At 54.6% G+C, this 27,821-nt stretch overlaps 5 protein-coding genes across 9 annotated transcripts; all 5 read left to right on the forward strand.

Moving 5' to 3' along the window:
* Positions 1–1,737: 1,737 nt before the first annotated feature.
* Positions 1,738–8,021, forward strand: ABB37_03282 (putative mitochondrial p-glycoprotein; the record flags this gene model as incomplete). Its single annotated transcript, XM_015800578.1, has 1 exon — positions 1,738–8,021. The coding sequence occupies exon 1, from the start codon at positions 3,750–3,752 to the stop codon at positions 8,019–8,021; it is 4,272 nt and encodes a 1,423-aa protein (XP_015660585.1). The 5' UTR covers positions 1,738–3,749.
* A 739-nt stretch (positions 8,022–8,760) lies between these two features.
* Positions 8,761–13,965, forward strand: ABB37_03283 (putative mitochondrial p-glycoprotein; the record flags this gene model as incomplete). The annotated part of the gene is made up of 1 exon (XM_015800579.1): positions 8,761–13,965. Exon 1 carries the CDS (start codon positions 9,892–9,894, stop codon positions 13,963–13,965), a length of 4,074 nt encoding a protein of 1,357 aa, XP_015660586.1. The 5' UTR covers positions 8,761–9,891.
* A 2,749-nt stretch (positions 13,966–16,714) lies between these two features.
* ABB37_03284 (putative myosin IB heavy chain) lies at positions 16,715–22,290 on the forward strand (the record flags this gene model as incomplete). 3 transcript variants are annotated; one of them, XM_015800580.1, is made up of 1 exon in its annotated part: positions 16,715–22,290. In XM_015800580.1, the coding sequence occupies exon 1, from the start codon at positions 18,124–18,126 to the stop codon at positions 22,288–22,290; it is 4,167 nt and encodes a 1,388-aa protein (XP_015660587.1). In that variant the 5' UTR covers positions 16,715–18,123. The 3 variants fall into 3 exon arrangements, with proteins under 3 accessions (XP_015660587.1, XP_015660588.1, XP_015660589.1); XM_015800581.1 differs by having other exon boundaries at positions 16,820–22,290; XM_015800582.1 differs by having other exon boundaries at positions 17,852–22,290.
* Positions 22,291–22,765: 475 nt separating this feature from the next.
* Positions 22,766–24,827, forward strand: ABB37_03285 (hypothetical protein; the record flags this gene model as incomplete). Of its 2 annotated transcripts, none has more annotated exons than XM_015800583.1 (1): positions 22,766–24,827. In XM_015800583.1, exon 1 carries the CDS (start codon positions 22,896–22,898, stop codon positions 24,825–24,827), a length of 1,932 nt encoding a protein of 643 aa, XP_015660590.1. In that variant the 5' UTR covers positions 22,766–22,895. The 2 variants fall into 2 exon arrangements, with proteins under 2 accessions (XP_015660590.1, XP_015660591.1); XM_015800584.1 differs by having other exon boundaries at positions 22,806–24,827.
* Positions 24,828–25,217: 390 nt separating this feature from the next.
* ABB37_03286 (hypothetical protein) lies at positions 25,218–26,669 on the forward strand (the record flags this gene model as incomplete). 2 transcript variants are annotated; one of them, XM_015800585.1, is made up of 1 exon in its annotated part: positions 25,218–26,669. In XM_015800585.1, exon 1 carries the CDS (start codon positions 25,302–25,304, stop codon positions 26,667–26,669), a length of 1,368 nt encoding a protein of 455 aa, XP_015660592.1. In that variant the 5' UTR covers positions 25,218–25,301. The 2 variants fall into 2 exon arrangements, with proteins under 2 accessions (XP_015660592.1, XP_015660593.1); XM_015800586.1 differs by having other exon boundaries at positions 25,230–26,669.
* Between the last annotated feature and the right edge of the window lie 1,152 nt (positions 26,670–27,821).

Genomic DNA, 27,821 nt, shown 5'->3' on the forward strand with positions numbered 1-27,821 from the left:
GGCGCCGCAGCGGTGCGGAATTCGACATGGAAAAAAGAACAGAAGAAAAGCAGCACGGCGGCGCCACTTCATAACAAAAGAGGTGAAGGGCGCAAACGCCGAGCGACGCGTTGGTGCGCGGTACGGAAAAGCTCTAGTAGCCCCCGTGAGTTGGAGCAAAAGCGTGGAACGTGGCGGATCGCGGATGTACTGACTGCATAGTTTTTCTTTCTCTTCATCCTTGGTACACTATACTGTTTTACCCCTTCTTGGTACATGAGACACGTTTCGGTGCCTCACCTGCGAAGCGTTGAGAGCACTTGGTGCGTCGTTTCCTATTCCTCCACTGGCGGCGTTCTAGCTTCTCTGTTTTGCGTCACGTGGGAACGGTGCACACTTCGGAGTTCTCTCCTGTGCCTTTCTTTTTTTCCCCCTTTTCTTCATCATCCAAAGTTAAACGACCTTCTTTCATTGCTTTCCGATGACCGTGTATGCTGTCGAAGAATGCCGAGATGCGAGGGGGCTTCAAGTGGCTAGAGGTACGGGGGCTATTTTAAAGTGAAAACAAATATATATATATATGTATATGTTCAATATTCTTCCCCTCTCTTCTGAAAAAAAGTAAAGAAAAAACTGTACCTGCTTTTGTTGCGAATCTTTAAAAGAAACCAAAGATAACACCACTTCTTAAAACAATAACGTCACTGCAGAAAACCGTGTACGCACTTCTTGCGGTGGGAAGCTGCTGCACTTTTTTTTTCTTTTTGGTCTAAATGCTCTTTAGATGTAATACGACGAGCCCACTGCGCGCATTCCAATGTACATGTTCTGTTTATGTGCGCTTTTTTTTACTTGACATCCTTTTTTTCCTTTTCCAGTGGATGACCATGAACCGTGTTTTTTTTTTTCTTGGAGTTCCGCGCTGACACAATGTATTCATCTCCTACGATAAAGAGAATAAAATTCGTAATACCTCTGAAAGGCGGCGTGCTCTGTGAGTAATTCAAGGGAAGGAGGCCGAGTTGGTGTGCGTGCTCTAGGCCTCTTCTTCGGTTTCCTTTCCCGTTCAAGTTAGTAGTGCGCACCCGCCCTCGATGTCTCGTTTTTTTTCTTTGGAGGGGTTATGTTTGCATCGTTTTTAATCGATTGCATTCTTTCTTTCTCGGCGTGTTCATGTGCTCTGGCGCAGCAGCACAGAGAGGTGGTAATGCACATGTGGTCAAAAGCCCGAAAGAGCTGACAGTTCGGTAGCACGACACACCCGGGGTTTCCTTCCCATACTCGTCAAGGAAACACAACAAATCCCAAATCGCATTTTTGCGAGAGTTTAAAATCTGTGAGACCTCTTTCGGTGAAAAAAGGACACTTTCGTCTTCGGCCGTTTTCACACTCCTTGAGGAAAACAAAGGGAGAAGCAAAGCGAAAACAAACAAAGAACCAAAAAAAACGACAAGAAGCACGCACGTAGCCAAAGCCGCCCGCGGCGCTCCTGTGCGTGTCGTAGTTCAAGCATGACAGCAGGCGTACTTGTCGCGTTCCGCCCCCTTTTTGCCCTTTAAGTATCCAGCTTGCGGTCCACATGGTGTCGTGACGTCGTTGCGACGTTCACCACGCTCGAAGGCAACGCTTCTTATTCACGTCTTGTCCCTGTTCTCGATCGCTGTTCTTCTCCACTCTTCTTCTCTCCTTTTTTTTTTGTCCCATCGCTCCGCCGCAACATCATGCGCGTCGAACTCACAATCGTGGCAAAACATGTAAAGGAAACGCATCTACTTTCGATTTGCGGCTCCCATTTGTTTTTGACTAACTCCACGTAAAATATTCCTTCCCCCACCATCTGTCCTTTTGATTTTGTGTTGCTTTGTGCTTCACAATTACATACACATCCATAAGGGAGTAAGTCCGCTCTAACGCGTCGGTCTTAAAGTATATATATTTATATGTGTTTTGTTTTTGTCTTCCATTATCTTTCTCCTCTTTCATTTTCAGCTCGACTTCTATTGGTCGGCTTTTACTGGCTTCTTTGCTCTTTAAAGGAATACATTTTCAGCGGCGCGTTCTTCGGGCTTTTCTTTTTCCCCCTCTCCCCCGAACGACGGAGCTTGGTGTCGACATAGACACCTGCGTGCGTTTCGCTTTTTATTTTTCGTCAAGAAGCATCCCATTGCCGACTCTCTTCGCTGCCTCCCATTAAAACAAAAAAAGCACATCAACAGCAGCAAGAAACCAATTACACCTCGGTGAAGGCCGTTTTCTCTCTTCTTTTTTTTTCATAGGCAAATTCACTTCGGGCGAAGATCCGGAACTCTACTGGTCGATAGCTTTGGTGTTGTTGAAGGACGTAGCGGTACGTCAGAGTTCCTCTCTGGCTAGTGAACGAGCTTTTCCAAAATTATTGACTTATCTTTTTTGAATGTAAACCTTTTTTTCTTCCTCTTTTCCTTCTTTCTTACACACATATTTTTGTAAGTGGTGTCTATTACGCATTCTCTTTTTCAAACTGTTTTTAAAAAACAGGAAGGACTCAGCGTAATCGTCATCTCCTCGATTGTACACGTTTCTTTCTTTTTTTCCTTTGTTTTCTTTTAATGAAGGAAAAACTGAAACATACAAAAATCAGGTTTTTCTTCGGCACTTATTACTTTCTCTTTACTACGTTCTCTTGCGATATCCCTTCCGCTTCCTGCAAGAGTTTTTTCTTTTTCCTTTCCGGTTTTCGAGAAGTGAAGGTGAACCTACACCACCTTGACTCCCACTTCCTTTCGTACCTTGGTTAAATTTGACTTCTTCTTTTCTATTGCGTATCTATCTCTATCTTTTTTACTTTTAATTATTGATACTTGCCTTTTTTTGATCGACGCGCCTCTGCATCTTTATCTGTGTGCATTCGCCGTCTCTGTCTTGCTTCTTGTTCTTTTTTCACACACACAAACCCTTGATCAAGTTTATCATTTTCTTTTTGTTTTCTTCTCAGTTCAGTTTGCATTAGCAAGGCAACAACAACTGCAAAAAAAAAACCTGTGCTAACTTTGCTTTCTTTGAAGGGGATCTCAGAATTTATTACCGTAGAATTCTGTTTTCACGCGTGCACACCTTGTTTCTTCTTATCTTGAGCTTTGCGCATATGTAGAGCTCCCGCTTCTAGTTTTCTTTTCTTTTCCTCTTTCAAGCTTCCACATTCTTTTCCTTTTCTCTAACGCCAACGTTTTCGTACCTCCGCCTACAAATTTACTGATTTACGGTGCGGTACCACAGCGCCGTGTTTTTGTATTTGATTTATTTGTTGCTTCTCTCTCTTTTTTCTTCCTACGTGTAAAGCGGAGAGAGTCTCTGAACACAACAGCACCTCAGCAAGTAAACTAAAAAGCACAACTGGTACTGGCGACAGCTTCCTTTTCTTTCTTCTCTTTCTTTTTGTTACCCCTTCCTTGAGCTACGGCCGTCACTTTCACTAACTGTCTCATTTATTCTTTTCTTTTCTGTATTTGCTTGTGGTTTCCCGACAAACGCCATCTAAAAAGTGTTCCTCCGTCAACGGAGCGGTTAGTTTACAAGCGGAACCTCTCTCCACTATATATATATATATATAAATCGAGTAAAACGACGGTAGCGGCTAGCGGCGAGATTCTTCAGCGAATTGGCACAAACCGGCAAAAAGGTAAAACTCTAAAACTCCCTTAATTTCTTAATCAAACTTATTTCTTTTTGCGGTATACGTTTCTCCGTTTCTTTTCCCTTGCTTGCTGATACCGAACTTGCTACCGACGCTCATGGAGCCCAACGTGCCCAACGCCGAAAAGCCGCGAGAGCCGTTCGGCCAGGGGCTCGTGGAGGCTTCGGCTGAAAACCGGCATTCCGGGCACAGTGTGGGCGACAACGATCTGGAAAACTCCAGCTCCGCCTTTCACGCGTACGTGGACGAAAGCGATGTCTCGCTAAATCCCGGAAAGAGACCAGCGTCAGTTGAGAGGGAGGACGCAACGAGCAGCCTCGGCAGTGAAAGTCCCGTTTTCTCCGCCGAAGAAGTGGTAAAGCCGAAACAAAACCGACAGAGCGTGTCTGCGTTGGCTATCTTCCGCTACGCAGATACGGCTGACAGAATTCTCATGATTGTGGGCACCCTCATGGCCATCGCGTCCGGTGCGGGTATTCCCCTCTTCTGTCTCTTCTTTGGCCACATCTCGACGGACCTGATAAGTACGAAAGGAAACACCGCCAACACTACGGCGAAAACGGCCCTCATCATGGTGTACATCGGCATCGGCATGTTCGTGGTGTGCGGTGGACACGTGTTGTGTTGGACCATCGCAGCCAGCCGCCAAATGGCTCGCATCCGCCTGCGCTTCTTTGAGGCGGTGCTGCGGCAGGACATTGGCTGGCACGACGAGCACAGCCCCGGCGAGCTGACGGCGCGCATGACGGGTGACACGCGCGTGATTCAGAACGGCATCAACGACAAGCTCTCCCAGGGTGTGATGAACGCCTCGATGGGCCTTCTGGGTTTTATCTTCGGCTTTATTTTCTCCTGGGAGCTGACGTTGGTGATGCTCGGCATGATGCCCTTCATTGCCATTATGGCTGCTTTGCTTGGCAACATCGTGGCGAAGATGACGGAGTCGTCCCGCAAGCACTTTGCCAAGGCCGGCTCGATGGCAACGGAGGTGATGGAAAACATCCGCACGGTGCAGACCTTCGGCAAGGAAGAGTACGAGACACAACGCTTTCACGATGCGGTTCTGCTAGCCCAAGACCGTGGCATTCGTAAGGAGTTCGCCGCCAATCTCTCTGCTGCAACGATCATGGGGGTGGTCTTCACCAGCTACACCATCGCTTTCTTCTTTGGCTCGTACCTCGTGCAGTGGGGACGCTCGGACATGCAAAATGTCATCTCAACCTTCTTTTGCGTGCTGATGGGCAGCTTTGGTCTGGGTTTTGTCGCACCGAGTACTACCGCCTTCACAGAGTCGCGTGCAGCCGCGTACGAAATCTTCAAGGCCATCGACCGTGTGCCGCCCGTGGACATTGATGCCGGCGGTGTTCCTGTAACCGGCTTCCGTGATAGCATCGAGTTCCGCAGCGTGAAGTTCGCCTACCCGACGCGTCCCGACATGATGCTGTTCCGCGATCTGAGCCTGACGATCAAGTGCGGTCAGAAGGTTGCCTTCTCCGGCGCGTCTGGCTGCGGCAAATCGTCGATGATCGGCCTCGTGCAGCGCTTCTACGACCCGCTTGGCGGCGCCGTGCTGTGCGACGGGGTGGACATGCGCGAGCTGTGCCTGCGCGACTGGCGCGACCAGATCGGCATTGTGTCGCAGGAGCCGAACCTGTTTGCCGGCACGATGATGGAGAACGTGCGCGTGGGCAAGGTGGACGCGACGGAGGAGGAGGTGATCGAGGCGTGCAGGCAGGCGAACATCCACGACACGATCATGTCGCTGCCGGACCAGTACAACACGTCTGTGGGTGCCGTCGGGTCGCAGCTGTCCGGCGGGCAGAAGCAGCGTATCGCGATTGCGCGCGCGCTGGTGAAGCGGCCGCCGATCCTGCTGCTGGACGAGGCGACGAGTGCGCTGGACCGGAAGTCTGAGCTGGAGGTGCAGGGTGCGCTGGACCAGCTGATGCTGAAGGGCGGCATGACGGTGATCATCATTGCGCACCGCCTGGCGACGATCCGCGACGTGGACTGCATCTACTACGTGAAGTACGATGGCGTGGAGGGCAGCAAGATCACGGAGAGCGGCACGTTCGACGAGCTGATGGCGATGGGCGGTGAGTTCGCTGCGATGGCGAAGATCCAGGGCGTGCCTGCGGACGGCGGCCGCGCGGGCGGCAAGAGCGAGACGGCGAAGGCGAAGAAGGACCTCCTGAACGTGATCCTGGACGAGGCTGCGCTGGCGAAGCTGGATGCGGAGGCGCCGCGCACGGAGCGACAGAAGGTGCCCATCGAGATCTTGGCCAAGTGGGAGGTGAAGCAGGCCAAGGTCGGCTTCCGTCGGCTGATGCAGATGAACAAGGACAAGACGTGGGCTATTATTCTAGGGTTTATCGGCTCGGCTCTGACCGGTGCTAGCGGCCCTGTCAATGCAATTCTCTTTGGTGAGGTTCTCGGCGTTCTGGGTTACTATCAGGTAGACAAGGATGTGAAGGCCCTGCGCAGTGGTACGAACCTCTATGCGCCGCTGTTCATGGTGTTCGCCGCCTCCACGTTTCTTGGATGGTCGCTGCAAGGCTTTTACGGCTACGCCGGCGAGCACCTGACCACCAAGATCCGTGTGCTGCTCTTCCGCCAGATTCTGCGCCAGGACATGAGCTTCTTCGACATTCCCGGCCGTGATGCGGGCACGCTGGCTGGAATGCTGTCCGGTGATTGCGAGGCGGTGCACCAGCTGTGGGGACCTTCCATTGGTCTGAAGGTGCAGACTGCATGCAGCGTCGCAGCAGGTCTCATTGTCGGCTTCGTCTATCAGTGGAAGCTGGCCTTCGTTGCGCTGGCCTGCATGCCTGTTGTTGCGTTGTGCAACTTATTGCAGCGGCGTTTAATGATGGGTTACACGCAGAAGAAGGAGGGTGACAGCGACGACACGATCGTGACGGAGGCGCTGTCCAACGTGCGCACTGTGACCTCCTTCAACCTGAAAGATGACCGCGTGAGGGCCTTCAAGGAAATCCTTGACGATGAGACACCGCGGGAGGTGAAGAAGGGCATCGTTGTCGGTGTGCTCTACGGCATCTCGCAGTTCGTATTTTACGGGGTGTTTGCGCTTTGCTTCTGGTACGGTGGCAAGCTCATCAAAAAAGGCGAGGCCAACTTTCAGGAGGTCGTCATTAGTTCCATGTCGGTGCTGATGGGTGCCATGGGTGCTGGAGAGGCCGGTGGCTTTGCCACTAAACTCGCCGATGCGGAGAAGGCAACGGCCCGGGTCTTCAGCGTGATCGACCGTGTGCCGGACGTGGACCCCTACAGCCGCGGCGACGAGGAGCTCGGCGAGGGCTGCGACATCAACTTCCGCAAGGTGCAGTTCATCTACCCCGCGCGCCCGAAGCAGGTGGTGCTGGCGTCCGTGGACCTGAACTTTGCGGACAGCACGACGAACGGGCTGATGGGGCAGACGGGCTGCGGCAAGTCGACCATCATCCAGATGCTGGCGCGCTTCTACGATCGCCGCTCGGGCCTGATCACGGTGAACGGGAAGGACATATCGACGCTGGACATCGAGGAGTGGCGCCGCAACATCAGCATTGTGCTGCAGGAGCCGAACCTGTTCAGTGGAACGGTGCGCGAGAACATCCGCTACGCGCGCAGCGACGCGACGGACGACGAGGTGGAGGAGGCGGCGAAGCTTGCGCACATCCACCACGAGATCGTCAAGTGGCCGGAGGGCTACGACACGGACGTGGGCTACAAGGGCCGCGCGCTGTCTGGTGGGCAGAAGCAGCGCGTGGCGATTGCGCGCGGTCTGCTGCGCCGCCCGAAGCTGCTGCTGCTGGACGAGGCGACGAGTGCGCTGGACAACGTGACGGAGGCGAAGGTGCAGAAGGGCATCGATGCCTTCCAGACGAAGTACGGCATCACGACGGTGAGCGTTGCGCACCGTCTGACGACGATCCGCAACTGCGACCAGATTATTTTGCTAGACACCGGCCACATCATTGAAGAGGGCAACCACGACGAGCTGATGCGGCTGAATGGCGAGTACAAGACCCGGCTACGACTTGTACATGAATGCAGTCAGTTGACGTTGACGCCGTTGGGGTCGCACGCTACGGAGGTGGTGCTGTCAAGGAGTGCACCACTTCCCGCACAGCAGGAGCTGCATTTCTATCCCGGCCTGTCATCACATTTGCCGCTCTTCCTTCACTTTCATCTCTGCCGTTGTTCGGAGTTTTCAACCGTGGGAAAGGAAAACGCGAAGGACGAGCGGCGTTGTTCCTCCTTTCGTGATCGTTTGAGACTTTTGTTCGTCGGGCAAAGAGTAGCAAGTGCAGTTTTTTTTTCCTTTGACATGGAGTGTCTTGCTTTCTGTGTATTCACACGAGTGTAAGCGCTTGTGCATAAGTTTTTTTTTTAATCACCTGCTGTGTTGTGCTCGATGCTTCTTTTACGTAGCGGGGCGTGTCGTTGTTACGCACGCTGCGGAGGTTGAAATTACGAGAGTTCTGTGGACGATTGGGCTCGCCTTCACCAGACGCAGGGGAGGAGAGTCGCAATAGAGACGTTTGCTGCCGCTATCGGTGCACGATATCTTGTTTCGGGGTGCAGACACTGCGACAAACGCCTCGCCGTACTTAAAGGGAAACAACAGAAGAAAGTCAAACAAGTGGGTGTAGGCAACGTATCTTAAGTGTGTGGGTAAACGAGACGATCGCATCGCTCAGTGAAGCTCATATTTCATAACACAGTGCGTCACGCGTGTTACAGGGGGGGGGGGGGCACGAAATGGCGCGTTCTTGCGATGCCTGGATGTACGACTATAACTGGAACCACCTGAACACACACGCGCACGTACAAGATTTACTTCCACTTGCGGTTAGCGATAGGTGTTGTGCGGTGGAATTGCAAGGGTGCTATCGCCCTCAGCATTAAAGAGAGGTAAATGCATAGGTTATGCGCTTTTCCTTGCAGGCACGCTTATACTTCTGCGTTACCTGTTTCATCTCTTTTCATTTCATTATCGATCCCTTTACTCCTGCTTCCCTTTTTGTTTCGTTTCTGGTTCCTTTTTTTTTCAATCTCGGATGACGTTTTTTGGCTCTCCCCCTTGCAAACAACTGCAAACACACAGAATTGCTTTTGCATGCTATTCCGCTTCTTCTTGCAACGACGCATTCTTATTGTTTCTCTTCTAAAGCATACGGACCCACACGCAAAGGAATACGAAAAGCACTCACAACATTTTAAAAATACCCTGTAGCGAAGCGACTCACTTCCTCCCATAGTAATTGTGTTTTGCTCCTCACCCTTCTCTACCTTTAGTTTCAAAGTGTACATCATTTCCATATTTTCGTATATCTCTGCACGTGAACAGTTCGTGCTTTCCTTTCCGTTTTTTTTTTCGTTTTTCGAGGTTCTTCTGTTCTTCTTTCTTTGCTTTTTTCCCCCAATATATATTTTATTCCTTTTCGATCGCTGGCGCATCTTTTCCTTCGCGAAAGTGTGAAAGGCGCGAGTTTTTTCTTGTCTCCTCTTTTGTTTTCACGCTCGCGCAATTCCGCGATTCTTCTACTGGCGCGTTCATCATCTCTTCGGTTTGCCTATAAGGATCGGTGCCACAGACTGTCATCCAAGTGCTCTGGAATAAACAACGACTGGGTGTTGCGCATATTCCGAGTATTTGATTTGAAGAAAAAACAAAAGAAATATTGTGCTCGCGACTCCTCTTTTGCACTCTGCTCTCCCGACACTTTTCCTTTCTTGCTCAGCAGTCAGACAGATTGACACAAAGCTGACACAACGGAAAACTGACGGTTTCAACAGAGAGCGAAGAATCGAGGAGGAGATACACAGGCGGTCTTCAAACCCGAAAAGCCTGGTGTGTGTCCCTTTCATTTAGTTTTCCTTGCGTTGTGTGTGTGTGTGTGTGAGCGCGTTACGCGGGTTGATCCGTGATCGGGGTCTATAACATCTACCTTATCGTTGTTCCCCTGCAGATAGGCGAACTTTGCTAAGAGTACGCGTTCTTTGCTTTTTCTTTGTGCGGTTTCTTTCCCATTTCCTTCATTCCAGCCGTTCGTTTTTTACGGGAGGGAGCTGCAGACCTTTTCCATCACAGCTGCTGACCTGCCCGACATACGTTGTTAACTTCTTCTACGCACACTCTTCGAGCGTCAGCATCAATTTGACGTGTTTTTAAAAACGAAACGAGGCCTTCGAGGAGCTCTTGATACGCAAGCAGCCAGCACTGCTTCGAAGACATGCGCGCCTCCGAACCCACGAGCGACGACGCTCACGCTCCACTTGGTAACAGGGGCAATGAAGATGAAGTGAGTGCGACCTCGCGGGTGAACCAAGACCGCCCGTCTGTCTTCTCGCGGGAGCCGGACAGGCTGCAGCCGGGTGAGGTGGAGTCGCAGCTGTCCAGCAACGCACACTTTGGACAGCGCGCGAATTCTGGTGGGGGTTGCTTCCAGGGCGAGAAGGACGCTGTGGCAGCAGTCTTGGGCGAAAAGAAGTCGCGGAGCACGAGCGACCTCTCGCCAACCTCTAGCTACCTCAAGAAGTCCAGCGAGAGCGACAGCGACAGTGACGTGATGCGGGCGGCCTTCTCTGCCGAGGAGATCATCAAGCCCACCGGCAAGAATGAATGCGTCTCTTTCTTCGGCATCTTCCGCTACGCAGATAGGGCGGATAAGGCCCTTATGATTGTGGGCATATTCTGCGCCGTGGTCTGCGGTGGTGGTCTGCCCGCCTTCTCCTTTGTGTTTGGTCGCATCTTGAACGATCTCTTGGTGTCGAACGACCCTGTGAAGGCAACTTCCAGTACTGCTCTCATCATGGTGTACATCGGCATCGGCGTGTTCGTGGTGTGCGGTGGACACGTGTTGTGTTGGACCATCGCGGCCAGCCGCCAAATGGCTCGCATCCGCCTGCGCTTCTTTGAGGCGGCGCTGCGGCAGGACATTGGCTGGCACGACGAGCACAGCCCCGGCGAGCTGACGGCGCGCATGACGGGTGACACGCGCGTGATTCAGAACGGCATCAACGACAAGCTCTCCCAGGGTGTGATGAACGCCTCGATGGGCCTTCTGGGTTTTATCTTCGGCTTTGTTTTTTGCTGGGAGCTGACGTTGGTGATGCTCGGCATGATGCCCTTCATTGCCATTATGGGTGCTGCGATCGGGAGCATCATGGCGAAGATGACAGAGCAAACGCGCAAGCACTTTGCCAAGGCCGGTTCGATGGCGACGGAGGTGATGGAAAACATCCGCACGGTGCAGACCTTCGGCAAGGAAGAGTACGAGACACAGCGCTTCGGGGAATCCGTTTTGGAGGCACAAAAGAAAGGCATTCGTAAGGAGTTTATCAGCACCGGCTCGGCCGGTATTATCATGGCGCTGGTCTTCATCACGTACACCATCGCCTTCTTCTTTGCCTCGTACCTCGTGCAGTGGGGACGAGTGGAGATGAAAGGTGTCATTTCGACCTTCTTATCCGTGCTGATAGGCAGCTTTGGTCTGGGTTTTGTCGCACCGAGTACTACCGCCTTCGCAGAGTCGCGTGCAGCCGCGTACGAAATCTTCAAGGCCATCGACCGTGTGCCGCCCGTGGACATTGATGCCGGCGGTGTTCCTGTAACCGGCTTCCGTGATAGCATCGAGTTCCGCAGCGTGAAGTTCGCCTACCCGACGCGTCCCGACATGATGCTGTTCCGCGATCTGAGCCTGACGATCAAGTGCGGTCAGAAGGTTGCCTTCTCCGGCGCGTCTGGCTGCGGCAAATCGTCGATGATCGGCCTCGTGCAGCGCTTCTACGACCCGCTTGGCGGCGCCGTGCTGTGCGACGGGGTGGACATGCGCGAGCTGTGCCTGCGCGACTGGCGCGACCAGATCGGCATTGTGTCGCAGGAGCCGAACCTGTTTGCCGGCACGATGATGGAGAACGTGCGCGTGGGCAAGGTGGACGCGACGGAGGAGGAGGTGATCGAGGCGTGCAGGCAGGCGAACATCCACGACACGATCATGTCGCTGCCGGACCAGTACAACACGTCTGTGGGTGCCGTCGGGTCGCAGCTGTCCGGCGGGCAGAAGCAGCGTATCGCGATTGCGCGCGCGCTGGTGAAGCGGCCGCCGATCCTGCTGCTGGACGAGGCGACGAGTGCGCTGGACCGGAAGTCTGAGCTGGAGGTGCAGGGTGCGCTGGACCAGCTGATGCTGAAGGGCGGCATGACGGTGATCATCATTGCGCACCGCCTGGCGACGATCCGCGACGTGGACTGCATCTACTACGTGAAGTACGATGGCGTGGAGGGCAGCAAGATCACGGAGAGCGGCACGTTCGACGAGCTGATGGCGATGGGCGGTGAGTTCGCTGCGATGGCGAAGATCCAGGGCGTGCCTGCGGACGGCGGCCGCGCGGGCGGCAAGAGCGAGACGGCGAAGGCGAAGAAGGACCTCCTGAACGTGATCCTGGACGAGGCTGCGCTGGCGAAGCTGGATGCGGAGGCGCCGCGCACGGAGCGACAGAAGGTGCCCATCGAGATCTTGGCCAAGTGGGAGGTGAAGCAGGCCAAGGTCGGCTTCCGTCGGCTGATGCAGATGAACAAGGACAAGACGTGGGCTATTATTCTAGGGTTTATCGGCTCGGCTCTGACCGGTGCTAGCGGCCCTGTCAATGCAATTCTCTTTGGTGAGGTTCTCGGCGTTCTGGGTTACTATCAGGTAGACAAGGATGTGAAGGCCCTGCGCAGTGGTACGAACCTCTATGCGCCGCTGTTCATGGTGTTCGCCGCCTCCACGTTTCTTGGATGGTCGCTGCAAGGCTTTTACGGCTACGCCGGCGAGCACCTGACCACCAAGATCCGTGTGCTGCTCTTCCGCCAGATTCTGCGCCAGGACATGAGCTTCTTCGACATTCCCGGCCGTGATGCGGGCACGCTGGCTGGAATGCTGTCCGGTGATTGCGAGGCGGTGCACCAGCTGTGGGGACCTTCCATTGGTCTGAAGGTGCAGACTGCATGCAGCGTCGCAGCAGGTCTCATTGTCGGCTTCGTCTATCAGTGGAAGCTGGCCTTCGTTGCGCTGGCCTGCATGCCTGTTGTTGCGTTGTGCAACTTATTGCAGCGGCGTTTAATGATGGGTTACACGCAGAAGAAGGAGGGTGACAGCGACGACACGATCGTGACGGAGGCGCTGTCCAACGTGCGCACTGTGACCTCCTTCAACCTGAAAGATGACCGCGTGAGGGCCTTCAAGGAAATCCTTGACGATGAGACACCGCGGGAGGTGAAGAAGGGCATCGTTGTCGGTGTGCTCTACGGCATCTCGCAGTTCGTATTTTACGGGGTGTTTGCGCTTTGCTTCTGGTACGGTGGCAAGCTCATCAAAAAAGGCGAGGCCAACTTTCAGGAGGTCGTCATTAGTTCCATGTCGGTGCTGATGGGTGCCATGGGTGCTGGAGAGGCCGGTGGCTTTGCCACTAAACTCGCCGATGCGGAGAAGGCAACGGCCCGGGTCTTCAGCGTGATCGACCGTGTGCCGGACGTGGACCCCTACAGCCGCGGCGACGAGGAGCTCGGCGAGGGCTGCGACATCAACTTCCGCAAGGTGCAGTTCATCTACCCCGCGCGCCCGAAGCAGGTGGTGCTGGCGTCCGTGGACCTGAACTTTGCGGACAGCACGACGAACGGGCTGATGGGGCAGACGGGCTGCGGCAAGTCGACCATCATCCAGATGCTGGCGCGCTTCTACGATCGCCGCTCGGGCCTGATCACGGTGAACGGGAAGGACATATCGACGCTGGACATCGAGGAGTGGCGCCGCAACATCAGCATTGTGCTGCAGGAGCCGAACCTGTTCAGTGGAACGGTGCGCGAGAACATCCGCTACGCGCGCAGCGACGCGACGGACGACGAGGTGGAGGAGGCGGCGAAGCTTGCGCACATCCACCACGAGATCGTCAAGTGGCCGGAGGGCTACGACACGGACGTGGGCTACAAGGGCCGCGCGCTGTCTGGTGGGCAGAAGCAGCGCGTGGCGATTGCGCGCGGTCTGCTGCGCCGCCCGAAGCTGCTGCTGCTGGACGAGGCGACGAGTGCGCTGGACAACGTGACGGAGGCGAAGGTGCAGAAGGGCATCGATGCCTTCCAGACGAAGTACGGCATCACGACGGTGAGCGTTGCGCACCGTCTGACGACGATCCGCAACTGCGACCAGATTATTTTGCTAGACACCGGCCACATCATTGAAGAGGGCAACCACGACGAGCTGATGCGGCTGAATGGCGAGTACAAGACCCGGTGGGAGCTATACAACAGCGCCACTTCGAGTTAGGCGTACGCCAAATCTTTCCTTTTTCTTCTTTTCGACGGTGGTGTTGCGGTTCGTTTTTGTTCTGTGCCGCGTACAATCGTTCTCGAGATGCTTTTCAGCCAACGACAGCAGTGTGGCCACTAGCGGCGCTCCGGTGCTCCCACAGTTTTGCGCGCCCCTAACCTCAGGCAGTGTTTGCATTCTCCTCTTTCTTCATATCAGCGAGATGATGTGGGTGAGAGAAGAATTCTTTCTGCTTACAACGCGTCCCTTTTTTTTTTAAGAAGCACCTGGTAACCTTTTAAAGGGTGTTTTAATTTTCGTTTTGTTGGTCTCAAGCCGCGACCATGGGGGTTTACATTGTCTCTAAAGCGCAACGGAAGCGAGGGACTCTTTCTTTCTGCTCCTCTCCTTTCTGCCGTACTCGCTAGGAAACGCTTACAGCCGGCTCTCGCTCCCAAGCCTTGTTTGGTGTGATGTCTTGTGCGTGATATTCGTTGTTTTTCTCCTCTCTACCCTTCCCCCCTCCCCCCTATGTTCTCGGTGTCACATAAATATTTTTAACCTTGAAGTTTCCTCCTCTTTCTCTCAATTTCACTTTCGTTGTTTTGATTTTTGTGTTGTTTGCTTGACCTTTTTCCCCTTTCTTGTGCCTCTCGATATGTATATCCCGGTTTTGTGTCCTCACCTTCCTTGGCTATTATTGTTATTATTATTCCTTCTCCTCCGCAATTCACGTTTACGGAGCGGTTTGCGTTGTTGCTCGGTGTCAGGCCTCCTTCGGCGCAAGACTCGACGCACAACGTTCGACATCCAAGAAACCATTAACTATATGTAGCACACATGCTTCTTTTGTTCGTTTGGTTTAATTTTTTGTTGTTTTAGTATATATATATATATATTTCTTTCACGCCCTCAGTCGATGTGTTGTTCCGCTCCACTGGAAACGGGTGAAGGTGAGGTGCGCTTTGGGCAACTGCTTTCAAACAAGCGGTGTTGAGAGCTCAAAGGTCTCGCTTCCTCTCTTTCCTCGCCGTACCGCTTGCATTTTTATTTACTCAAGCCTTTTTTTTTCGGTGGCGCGTAGTTTATTCGATGTTTTCCAGAAGGGTTTCACAGCTGGAGCGTTGCGGAAAAGGAAAGAGGATGCGTGTAAAAGGGAAACTATCGGACTGTCGCTTTATGCTCCGTTATTCTCTGCTACTGGTGTGTGCTGAGAGCGAAAGAAGGAAGAAGGTACACATGGCGCTTAGGAAGCGAGGTCGTCTCGTGTGATGGCTGTTCTTTTTGGTTTGTGACTGGCTTGCTTCTTGACTGCAAACAACTTTTCCCGTCGTAGCTCCTTTCCGGTGCACTGCGCTGCATTGAATTACGCGGCTCTACTTTTTTTTTCTGGCTTCTTCTCCCCGCATGCGCACTCTGGTGGTGGAGTCGAAGAGCTGTGATTTGCGGGTGAGCCTGAAGTTGGACACAACGCAACGCAAAGCCGAGTAAGTGAAGGAGCAATGCGCACGCAAGGCAGATGGAGTGTTGTGCAGACTTTTATTAAACCAAGAACTTTGGCTTTTCACTGCCGTTTCGTGCACCCAAAGAAAACCTGTGGAGCCTTGATGGGCTTCTTCTTGAGCTCACAATATGTGTGAGATGGCGAGGCGCACACATTTGTAGTCACACTGGTAAACAGCAAATAAGGGAGAAACGCCTGAAAAACAAAAAGAAGCATTCAATGATGTAGCGAAACTGGATCGACAGATGATTTGCCTTCGTTGCGTTGATCGATGGTTCTATTTGTTTTTTTTTCTTCTCCCCTTTCACGTAACACTTACCCTTCCCCAGGCTCTTGTTCACGTAACCGTCCCCTGGTATTGTAGGAAAGAAATGCTTCTTCTGTTTCTTTTTAAAGCTGTTAAATACGGTACGTAAGGAGAGTTGTGAATGAAGCAGGAGAGAACGAAAAAAAAAAAATAAATAATACAAAAACGGTTTGCAGCAAATAAGCTGCGCGCTAGAAGTTCAACTTATCTGGCTCTTTCCGTTTGTTTTTGCTCTCGTCCACCGCGTGGTATGGAACGCATGGCTTTCTTCAGCTATTTTTGTGTGTGTACACGGCAACGAATTCCCCTCTCCCTCAACTGGGTCATCTGAAGTTTTGTTTTCTCTACTCCGTTTTGTTTCGTTTTATCTTTCTTTCTGTGCTTCCATGACAACTTTTCCGGCACGATGTAGCATCGAATGAGGGTTTTTGTTGTTCTCGTTTTACATCTTCCCTTTAACTCCTTTGAGTTTTTTTTTTCTCCTCTTTTCTTTTTCTTAAACAATTGAAAGGCCTGTGTTTGTGTTCTTCTTACCTCCTTGTCTCTTTCACTGGTGCCTCTCTGCCATTGAAGTGATTATTTCTTTTCCTTTCCTTCTCCGATTATTCCGCTACGCAAACGGATGAAAGGCGTGCGTGGACACGCTCACAACGGCAGACGTCGCGATAAGACCTCTGTTGTTGTTTGTGTGTGTGTGTGCGCGTGTTTGCATGTAAATGTTGTATTATAAGGCATAGCTTTTTAAAAAAATACAAGTACTTAACTGTCTCTTGCAGTGAGCTGCACATTGCGGTGGAGCCAGTGTATATGCGATGCGGGGTGAAACCGCGCAGCGTAAGCGAAGGGTTGAACACACATATACATAGTGAATGAATAGAAAATTCAAACCTGTGTCGATAGTAGCGTGGTTTTCTTTTCTTCCTCGTTGCTACTCTGCACTTTTTTTTTTCCGCAAAAGCCACACGATAAGAACTGCAATGCATCCTTCAGCGATTCGATGTGGTCTAATTTGCGTTGCACGCGCTGTTCCCTTGCTGTCTTTTTCGTTACTGCTACTGTGCAGTTCTCGCCGTGCACACAAAGAAGTCCAAGCGGACTTTTCATACTTCTCACTGTCAGGAAGCAGACAGGCAAACACGAAAGAAACACGCTTGGTGCTCCATGCGCGGGAGTGCAGGTGTGGGAACGGCCCTATGCGCAGATGTGTGGGCTCCTCCTACTCCGCCGCTCTTTTTTTTAATTCGTTTCAGCTTTATGGCAGTTGAATGTGAGAAATGCGTTTCCGAAAGACGGCGAGAAAAGATGTGCTGTCAACGTGGAGAAGGGACGGGGAGTGCTGGAAAACCGTTAACACAACGGAAGAGGGGATACAGCAACAACACAGAAGAGGCCGCCTTCTCCGTCTCGACCGCAAGAAGGCCGTGAACCTGACTGGCGGCATCGTGTCGCTCATCGCAGCGTCTGCTCGTTATCCTCCGCTCCTTTGCATTTTCCCTGCCTGATCACCAAATCGAAGTGCATGCGTTTCTCCTGTTTTGTTTGTTTCTGTATAATTGGCCCATACGTCACGCATCAGAGCTTCCCTCCGCTATATATATATATAGAAACGTGAAGCTGAGCGGAGTGCTCAACACTTTATATCCACAAACTTGCATCGTCAGTGGAGGTGATGCGTTAAAAAGTGTATTTTGTTTTTGAAATTTTAGTTTTCAAATATTGATAAGGTTTGAAAGATATTTTTCTCTCTTGTTTTCTCCTGTTATTTCGTCCTACAAGATGAGTCAATTAGGAAAAAAATAATAAAGAATGTAATAATTGCAGTAAGAAACAATCAATGCATTTGCTTTCCTCAGCGTGCAATCCTCGCGTCATGAGTCATCAGATATGGAGGGAAAACTCCTCTCCGAGGAGAATTTCTGAATGGAGCCGGAGAGTGCTGAGCAGAGGATGCCCCCTCATGCATTTAACAGGCACTTCCCCAGTGCGTCGTGCATTTTGAATAAGATGCGGCTTCGACGGCTACAATAGGCTCGTGTGCATCTTGAACTCCCACCACTGTGGACAATCCTCTTCCTTTTTTTAAATTTCTCTTCAGTAGCTTCTCTCTCTCATAGGTAGAAAACAACAACAAAAAAAGGAAATCGAAGTACAGACGCGCTCGTCGCTGTCGTACGTAACCTGGCATCAAACCTGCGGCGGCGGGCCGGGTCGTTTCTCACCGGGCCACAACTGGCATTTTCGAAGAGCAGTGGGGAGGTTTATCTCCCCTTATTCGTTGCGTTAATATATATATTTCTACTATTATTCTGGCTTGCGCTCTTTTTTTTCCCTTAAACGAAATTGTCCTTCACTTCTGGATATTGTAATGGCGTCGGAGTATAAGCAGCGGGAGACCGTCGGCGTGGAGGACCTCGTCCTGCTTCCGCAGATAACCGAGAAGGCCATCACGGACGACCTTGCCGTGCGACACAAGGCAGACCTGATCTACACCAACATCGGCTCCGTCCTCCTTGTGGTGAATCCTTTTAAGCAGATTCCCGGCTTGTACAATGAGGCCCACATGGAGTTCTATCGCCACAGCGGCCGGCGGGGTGACGTAGGCGATGCGCTGCTGGAAGGGCAGGAGCCAGGCGACGCCGCCCTCGGTGGACCGCACATCTTCGCCCTGGCCGAGGAGACCTACCGCAGCATGGTGTCCGAGGAGGAGAACCAGTGCATCATCATTTCTGGCGAGTCGGGCGCGGGCAAGACGGAGGCGTCGAAGCAGATTATGCAGTACATCTCCGCCGTGTCGGGCAACACGCGCGACATGCAGAAAATCAAACGCATCATTCTCGAATCGAATCCGCTGCTGGAGGCGTTTGGCAATGCCAAGACGCTGCGCAATGACAACAGCTCGCGGTTTGGGAAGTTTTTGGAAATCTACTTCGACATCCGCGGCGGCCCGATCGGGGGCCACCTGACCCACTTCTTGCTGGAGAAGTCGCGCGTTTCGAGCCAGCAGGAAGGGGAGTGCAACTTCCACGTTCTTTACCAGCTCTGCGTCGGCGCCGCGGAGGCACTCGCAGGCCCTGCAGCCTCCTCCTCCAGGGCGCCCACCGCCAAGGGAAGAACGAAGGAAGCGAAGGACGAAGGGGCGTCTGACCTGGACGGCGACGATTCTATCGACTGGGCCGAGTTGTTCAGCGATATGCACATGCAGGGTCTCTCGGACAGCGTCGGCTACATACGGCTGGGCGAGGTGACGAACGTGTACCCGTGGAGGTACCTGCGTCCCGTCACCGCCCCTGGCCGGCACGCCGACGACTTCACGCCCCGCACCGGCATCAACGATGCGCGGGGCTGGCAGGAGACCCTTCTCGCGATGGCGGAGATGGGCATGACGAAGGACGATCAAACAGCCGTTGTGAAGGTACTGTGCCTCGTCCTGCACTTCGGTGAGTTGGAGTTCATCGCGCCGGAGGAGGGTGGTGAGTTGGCAGCAGGGCAGCGGCCCTGCACCTTGGCGAATCCCGAGGTGCTCGATTTTATCGCGCAACACCTCGGCGTGGACGCAAAGGCGCTGCTGAAGGCTCTCACGTGGCGCAAGCTGCAGATGGGTGCGACGGAGGTTGTCTTCTCGCCGCTCGATGCACAGCAGTGCCGCAACATGCGCGATGCCATTGCCAAGGCCCTCTATGAGGGTGTTTTTGAGTTCATCGTCAGCTCCGTCAACATCGCCTTTGGCGACGCCTCGCACGCGCTGATGCTGGGCGTGCTGGACATCTACGGCTTTGAGATCTTCGCTAAGAACGGCTTTGAGCAGTTCTGCATCAACTACGTGAACGAGAAGCTGCAGCAGATCTTTATTGAGCTGACCCTGCGCGTGGAACAGGAGGAGTACGTGCGGGAGAACATTCCGTGGGAGGCCATCAAGTACTTCGACAATCAGATCGTGTGCGACCTCATCGAGAGCAACCGCCCGCCCGGCCTGTTCGCCATCATGGACGACGTGTGCATTACCATGGCCAAGGAAGAGGAGTCCGTGGCGGATCGAAAGCTGCTGGACAAGCTCGACATGACCTACCACTCCCACCCCAACTTTGTGCGCAGCGAGCGCGGCTTCATCATCAAGCACTACGCCGGCGATGTCGAGTACAGCACGGACGGCTTTATTGGCCGCAACAAGGACCGGCTGGGTGTCGATGTGGTGGACGTGCTCTCGCAGTGCAAGAACAGCTTCGTGCTGGAAATTTTGACGGAGGTGCTGGCGGATGGGCTGGCGGCCGCGTCCCCCACCGGCGCGGGTGCAGGTGGTAGCGGTGCCGGTGCCACCACGCGACGGGCCTCCACCACGGCCGGCTTCAAAATCCGTCAGCAAGCGGCCGACCTCGTGCGCACGCTGAAGCAGTGCACCCCACACTACGTCCGCACCATCAAGTCGAACGACGTAAAGCGCGGCAACTTTTTTGACGAGGCCCGCGTGCTGCACCAGGTGAAGTACCTCGGGCTGCTGGAGAACGTGCGGGTGCGACGCGCGGGGTACAGCTATCGGCAGTACTTCGACCGGTTCCTGAAGCGGTTCAAGTACACCTGTCCCAGCACCTACCCCCGTCCGTTTCGCGGCACCGACAAGGCGGCGTGCGAGACGATCTTGTCCTACCTGCAAAACGAGCAAGGGGTGGTGCCGCCGCAGTCGTATGCCATTGGCACGAGTAAGGTGTTCATTCGGCAACCGGAGCACGTGCTGGCGCTGGAGCAGAGCCGCGAGGCCGCCTTTCACGCCCTCGCTGTCACCGTCCAACGCGCGTGGCGGAGCTACGTGCAGCGGAAGCGGCTGCTGCGGTTAAAGGCGAAGATCGACCGCACGTACCAGCGCCGCGGCAAGATGCGCCGCGCCGACAGCGTGTTTCGCGCTTACGAAGGACTCTACGTGGATGTGGATTCCGTCGTGGCCGCTGCGGGACCGCAGACCTCGCTCGGTGCAGCCGGCGGCGCCGTTCCGCGTGCTCTCTCCAGTCGCCTCGCCGCCGCGACGGAGGCGATGTTTCAATTCGACCCCATCGCACGGGCGTGGCGCGCCTTCTGGAGCTCCACGGGCGAGGTGGGGCAGCAGCGAAAGCGATTTTTTGTGAACGCGCTCACGCGGGCGACGGTGTGGGAGCGGCCGCGCGAGTTGGATCCGCCGCGGGTGGTGTTTTCGTGTGTGGTGGAGCGCGTGGTGAACTGGGCGACGGCGAAGACGGTGAAGGAGTTTCTCTTTCTGACGAACCACGACGTGCTGTACATGGTGCGTGAGAGGCCGAAGACGGCGGACGAGGCGGATGGCGCTTTGAACCACAAGAAGAAAGGAAAGGACGCAAAGGCGAAGACAGTGGCTGCCCACGGCATGGATGGGGAGGTCACGCTGGAGCCCTGCTTCACACTGCAGAAGCGCATTGATCTGCGTCTGCTCACGCAGGTCGCCATCAGCGCCATGGCTGACACTGTGCTGGTGCTGCGAACACTGCCGGTCCTCGCCCCGTATCGACCCGTCTTGAATACGGTGCGAACGAAAGCAGGACCGACGCGGTGCGAGGCGTGCGGGCGTCAGGCGACGCCGGCGATGCGCCGCGCCAACTGCCCCAGCTGCGGACGGCTGTGCTGCGTGCGCCATTGCCTCGTCCACGATCGGCCGCTGCCCACCATCAACGGTCTCGCAACGCCCGTGCACGTCTGTCCCGCCTGCGTTGCTGGCGAACCGCTCGAGGCGGTGGCGGACGTGGTGCTGCTGACTCCCTTCAAGACGGAGCTGGCCGGCACTCTCTGCACGCACTACCAGGAGCGCATGGGCAACCCTCTGCCGCTGCTCGTGTCAAACTCGATTCCCTTCGCCGTGTGGACGCCGGCGGCGCCGCTCGAAAAGAAGAAAGGCGCGCCGAAGCGGGCAGCCACAGCGAAGGACAAGAAGGGAAGCGCTGCTGCTGCAGCTGTGGTGCTGGATGAGGCAGAGGAACTGCCAGGCGTGCTTGGCGGATCGTACGAGGTGGCAATGACGTGTGTGGCCGCTGACGATGTGCGGACGGCAGAAACGGTGCTCGTGCCGGCCATCTCGCCTGCAGCACCGGCGGCGTTGCCGGAGGCCGAGAAACGCAAAGGGCTCAGCGCCGCTGCGGGGACGGCCAAGTCGACCCAAAAGAAGGCGAAGAAGGAAGGGGGCGACTATGACGATGGCCTGGCCGCGGTGCCACCCGACACGCCAAAGGTGTTGACGGTGGTGTCGCCGTGCGGCATCACGGCGGCGCAGATTCAGCGCATGGAAGCGGTGCGCGAGGAGCGACGCAAGGTGGCCGCCGCGCGGCGCCGCCTCGAGGAAGAGGAGGAGCGCCGGCGCGAAGCGCAGCGAGAGGCGGAGCGGGCCGCAGAGCACCGTCGCGTGGTGGAGGAGCGCAAGAAGACCAAGGCGGCGGAGACGGCCCGCATGGAGGCCGAGCGAGCGGCGCGTGAGAAGGTGGCAGCGGACCGGCGGGTGGAAGCGGCCCGGCTGGTGGCCGAGCGGGCGCGGCGGCGATAAACACGATGATGCTTTACAGAAACGGTGCTTTTGCTTGATCGTAGCTGTAAAGCGAGGAACAGCGCACGATCGCAAGCAGTCCTTGCTTCGTTTTTATTTCCTCTCTTTCTTCTTGCGTTGTCTTACCGCTCCTCCTTTGTGCACCAAACAGCACTCCGCGCGAAATGAAAGCACAATGCATCTACTTCGGGAAAAGAGCAGCCTTGTTATGCTCTTTTTATTGTTCTTCTTCGCATGCGATCCGGTCGACTCTTCCATCGCGAGGGCTTTCCAAAATACCCTATCGTCTGCACTCGCATCCTGCGTGTCGACGCGGATCTAAACGAGTCGGCAGGCACTAAAGCGTCCGTGTAAAGCGCGCAAGAACAAACAAAATCAATTTTTGTGCTCTCATAAAAGAAATTCCAACTGGCCTGTAGCGTTCACGTCTTCGTCACTTTGCCGTGTGTGTTCACTTCACATCCCATCTCTGAAAAGGTATTCTGACCTGCTTTCTTCAATCTACACCCCCGGCCAGTTACCGTGGAGAGAAGATAAAGAGAGACGCTATTGCCGCATCCCTACTTTGTCATCGTAAATATACATGTAGAGAAAATAATTTCGATATGAAATTGAAAACCGCAATGAACCCTCTGATTTCGTCATCCACGTTGGCCTCTCCATGTGTGGTGGGCACGCTGCCACCTTCGCTGATAGCAGTCGTCTCTCAAGCGTCGCACAGTGTCATTGCCTACCTCTCCGCTGAGCTGCCACCGGCCGATGTTGGGAGTGCAGGAACGTCAATGGGCAGTAACGCAGTCGATTCTACCCTCCCGGGCGCAAAAAAAGCGCTGAGGTACGCCGTCTTTGAGGATGCGGCGACCCAGCGCCGTTGGACTGTGGAGCTGAGCAGCAACCGCGACCGCAACAACAGCTCTCTTGCATCTGAAGAGACTGAATCGTGGAGTGTTGACGTGGACCTTTCAAATGGGGTGCAACCACCCGACACGACGAGTGGGGCTAGTGCCGCATCCGCCGCAGCGGCAGCTTCAGGTGTAGGGCCTCTCACAGGTCCCAAACACGTTATGCAGCAGGACACGTGGAGGGAGACGGCCATGATGAAGCCACCACCGCCGCCCCTCGTGGCGCGTGTCCCGATTGCTGCCGCTGCCGCTGACGTAGTTGATGCCACCACGCTATCTACGGAACTCCAGCGAGAGGGAAAAGAGTCGACGAAGCAGGGAGTAACGGACATTAACGACGACGCGTCATCCACCTCCTCAGCTTTGACAGCAGCGGGCAACAACCCGAGCCCGGCGTCCGCAACTCCTGCGGTAGAACTTCCCAGGCCGCCTCATGCGCCGCCTCCGCCCATCACAAACGGCGCCGTCTCTTCTTTACACGGTCACTCTCTTGATGATCTCAAAAATCAGCACGGCGCGCTTCTCCGTCTGCTCGTACAGGTGCTCGCCCCGCAGCGGATGACCACGCCGCTTGTGGTGCGTAAGGTGTGCACGCGGTCGCCTGATGGGGCGGCCAGTTCGCTGTGTGAAGTGCACGACCCCTCGTCATCGTCGTCGGTGCTGCGCTACACTGACGCGGACGTCGCCACTGCAGTGGAGCTGCTCACCACCCCGCACCCACGCCATCCGAACCAGCGTGAGCTGAAAAGCGAGGCGTATCTCCTGATGAATCTTGATGGCTTCGCGGACGGTGAGCTGCGGCACAAGGCCGTCAACCGTGCGTACCCGGCCCTCGCACTTCACTGGCCCACGTCCGCTGCCCTTCTGGACGCGATGGAGCGCTACGTCGATCGGGAGGTGGTGCTGGAAACTCGCAAGCGGCACCCAAAACTGACGGCGCAGGACGGCAGTGGAGAGCAGCGCAAGCGACGGCGCTCTCATTCGTCCAGCGGCTCCGACAGTGGCTCGCGCGACAGCTCCGACAACGACGAAAGGGGAGCGCCGGCGACGGTCGGGCCGTCGGCCTCATCCAGACCTTCAAGCGATGACTCTCATGCATCTGTGCCGCCGCGGCAGCACACTACCCAGAAAACCTTCCAGTCGCTGCACGAGTATCCTCAATCGCTGGAGCGTGGCGATCTGCACGCGTGGCGCGACGGAGCAGAGGCGACGAAGGTGCGAGAGTGCCTGCAAGCCGCCACCACACTAGCGCAGCAGACACCATCTTCCAGTTCTGCGTCGGTGGCGGCGGCCTCAACATCAGTAGACTCAGCCACAACACTGTCCGTTTTGCCGATTGCTAATGCAGAAGACGTGGCGGTGCTGCGCGGCCAGTACGACGCCCTCGCCACCGCGGAGGCAGCGGTGGAGAGACGCTTGAGGGACTACCGTGACACAATACAGGAGCTCAAGGTGTGGTATCGCGCGGAGCAGTGCTCCCCCCACTTTCAGTCGGAGCTTGGTGCGTGGGTGCAGGCACAGGAGGAAGCCCGCGCTGAGCTGGTGGGCCTGCAAGAGAAGGTGCACATCGTGCGCTACAAGTTGGAGCGTGACTTAACGGACTATCTCCACCTGCATGCCTTACGAGTGCTGTGAGACAGCGAGGAAAAGAAAACAAATAAACTAGAAGGCTTCCCTCCGTGGCTCCTTTTTTTCGATTCCCCAACGGCTTTATTATTCTAAGGAAAGAGGGAGAGTTAAAGCGGTGCGGTTGTGGCCAGGACCTGTGGCGCAACGCTTGATTTAACGGACGAGCAACAGCAAAACTTTCAGGATTTTTTTCTTCTGCACTCAGGCACACCTTTTATCCCCCCCATTCCGTTATGCGGAAGAAGTCAAACGTTACCAACATACATGTATATATTTAAGTCAAGTTCTGTTGTTCTTTTCGACGTATCGCGTCTGTCTGCTCCATCTCCCGCCTGCCTTTCCTTTCTTTCGATCGGAACGCCTCAATACACACATATGATGCTTTCCGTGGCGAATAGAACGGAGGAAAGCAATCAAAAACCTTATTAAAAAAAAAAACCCAACGGTAGTAAGGAAGAATAGCACCCTAACGACTTCGCGATGTCAGCAGCAGCCAGCGCAGCAGAAAACGCAAACTGCAACTCAGGTGCGGCTCCCCAGCGCTCCTCACCGGTGGCTGGAAAGTCCAGCGAGGCACCGGGTGATAAACATCAGGGCGTGCCACCGCCGCCGTACTCGATGGACAGCGCCCTCGGCGGCCATCCCATGCCGCTCTACCAGCCACACGCGCCGGCACCGGGCGCGGTGATCGATCCCGACATGATTGAGGACCACATCAGCTTCCTCCGCACCGTGCGCGCCTTTCACCACTACAAGCGCCAGGCCATGGCGGCTCGCGAGATGCGCCGTACTAACTTCCGCAAGCTGCAGGATCAGCACCGCGATCTCTTGTGCATTGACTTAGACAAAATCCTCGACAAGTATCTGGAGTGCATTGAGGTAAACAGCACCTTCTTCGACGCCATCTGCGAAGCGAGCGAGGAGCTCTTCGACAGCTACTGGCCGGAGGGGACGACGGTGCGAATGGAGGAAGTGCCCCCGCCGACTCCGCTCGACATGGACAAGGTCTTCTCTACGCTGCGGCAGTTTGTCCGCGACTGGTCCGCCGAGGGGGTGGCGGAGCGAGACTGTGTGTACAAGCCGATCCTCGACACGCTGGAGCGCTGCTTCCCGAGTCGCAGCGAGCGCGAAAACGTGCGGGTGCTGATCCCCGGCGCGGGTCTGTGCCGCCTCTCCGTCGAGCTCGCCCTGCGCGGCTTTTTTGCCCAGGCGAATGAGTTTAGCTACCACATGCTTATCGCCGGGCACTACATCCAAAACCACGTGTTCGAGTCGTGCCAGCACCGCATCTACCCCTACAGCGACAGCACGTGCAACTTGGTCAACCGCGCCGACCAGTTTGCCGAGGTGCAAATACCCGACCTGTGCGCCTCTGAGGCGATCGACGCACTGCGGGACGAGGGCCTCAGCTTTGGGCAGCTCTCCATGGTGGCAGGCGACTTCACGGAGGTGTACGCGAAGCCGCATCAGCAAAAGACATGGTCAGTCGTTGCCACCTGCTTCTTCATCGACACGGCACACAACATTATCGAGTATCTCGAGATCATTTATAACCTGCTCGTGCCTGGCGGCTATTGGGTGAACGTAGGACCGCTGCTGTACCACTTCGCGGATAGCGCGGATGATATGTCGATTGAGCTGTCACTAGGAGAGGTGCTGACGGTGGCGCAGCGTATTGGATTTGTGCTGAACGGGCCGCCGACGTTCATTGATACGACCTACACAAACAACCAGCGGAGCATGAAGCAGCTGGTGTACCGCTGCGCCTTCTTTGTGTTGCAGCGTCCGCTGACGGACACACGTGAAAAGAACCACAAACAAGGGGGCACGGAGGTGAAGACGATCTAACATGCGCGATGTGCAGCTGCGATTTCTTTTTTTCTTTTCCTCTCGAGGGTCTCGTCTGTGATGAGCGAAAGAGGGGGAAAAGAAGACACGAAGCTTTACGTTCAAGGGTTGCTGATTGCAAGAAAATCCATCACAGGAGCATCGAGAGCGAACCGTGCGCGTAAGTACTGGTTGCGCTACTACTACTACTGGTTTTATTACCTTTCTTAAGTCGGGCTTTCTTCCTCGTGTTGCTTCTGCTAATTCAAGCTTGTTCCCCACTCCCATTAGTGGTCACTCGACATAAATGTTGTTCTGAGCACTGCACACTTGCCGCTGCACTTTTCTCGTCTGAAAGAGAGGAACAAGACGGAGTGTCTCAAAAAGAAAGAAACCCGCTAGCCTTTTTTGCTCATCTGTTGGCGCCCTCCGCGGTATTCTTCCCCCTGTTTGAGTCCCCTCACTGGCAGTGTTGCCACGCTTACTTTTCTTCACAGGTGGTTTTTTTAATACAGCAAGGGTCTTTGTGTGTGTGTGTGTGTGTGTGTGTGTGTGTGTGTGTGTGATATTGCTGCCTCCCTGCTCCTACGCGGATGTCGTACGGAAAGGTGGGTGCTGTCGCTGTTTCTCAGAAGGGACGGGGATTGCCTTGCGTTGCGCCGTAAGCGTAGCTGCACCGTCGCCGCTTTGGCTGCAGTGAGGCTTTGCAAATGTATGAAAGGAGCAAAGAGAGGGGAGGAGGGGAGTTTTGGTCTTGGTATGTGTGTGGAAGTGCTTTCGCATTCCGTGGTTCGGTGGAACGTATGAAATATTCAAGCGATTTGTTTTTGTTTTTGTTTGCGTGTGCGAAGTCTACGGTGAATGCACGGGGGCCACGTACGACAGAACTCTCACGAGAAAAATGAAGGCAGATTGAAACTGCTGTTTCCCATACCGTACAAAAGAAGGCTGTTGTTGTTGGAGTTGAAGGCGTGAGTTTTTCTTTTCCTCCTTCCGTCCTCTGAGTGGGGAAAAGCGTCTTTCATTGACTGCGATGACGGCCGCTTGACGACGCGAGGGTTTCTCGACATTTAGTTTGTAGCTGCGTAGGGTGTGGCTCGCCGGAGAACACCCTCCGCCCCTCCCACAACCAAAAACCCTGGCTATCACTTCTTCACCGCGCACAGTTTAACT

The sequence above is a fragment of the Leptomonas pyrrhocoris genome (assembly GCF_001293395.1).
Source record: "Leptomonas pyrrhocoris isolate H10 chromosome Unknown, whole genome shotgun sequence".
NCBI classification, from domain to species: domain Eukaryota; phylum Euglenozoa; class Kinetoplastea; order Trypanosomatida; family Trypanosomatidae; genus Leptomonas; species Leptomonas pyrrhocoris.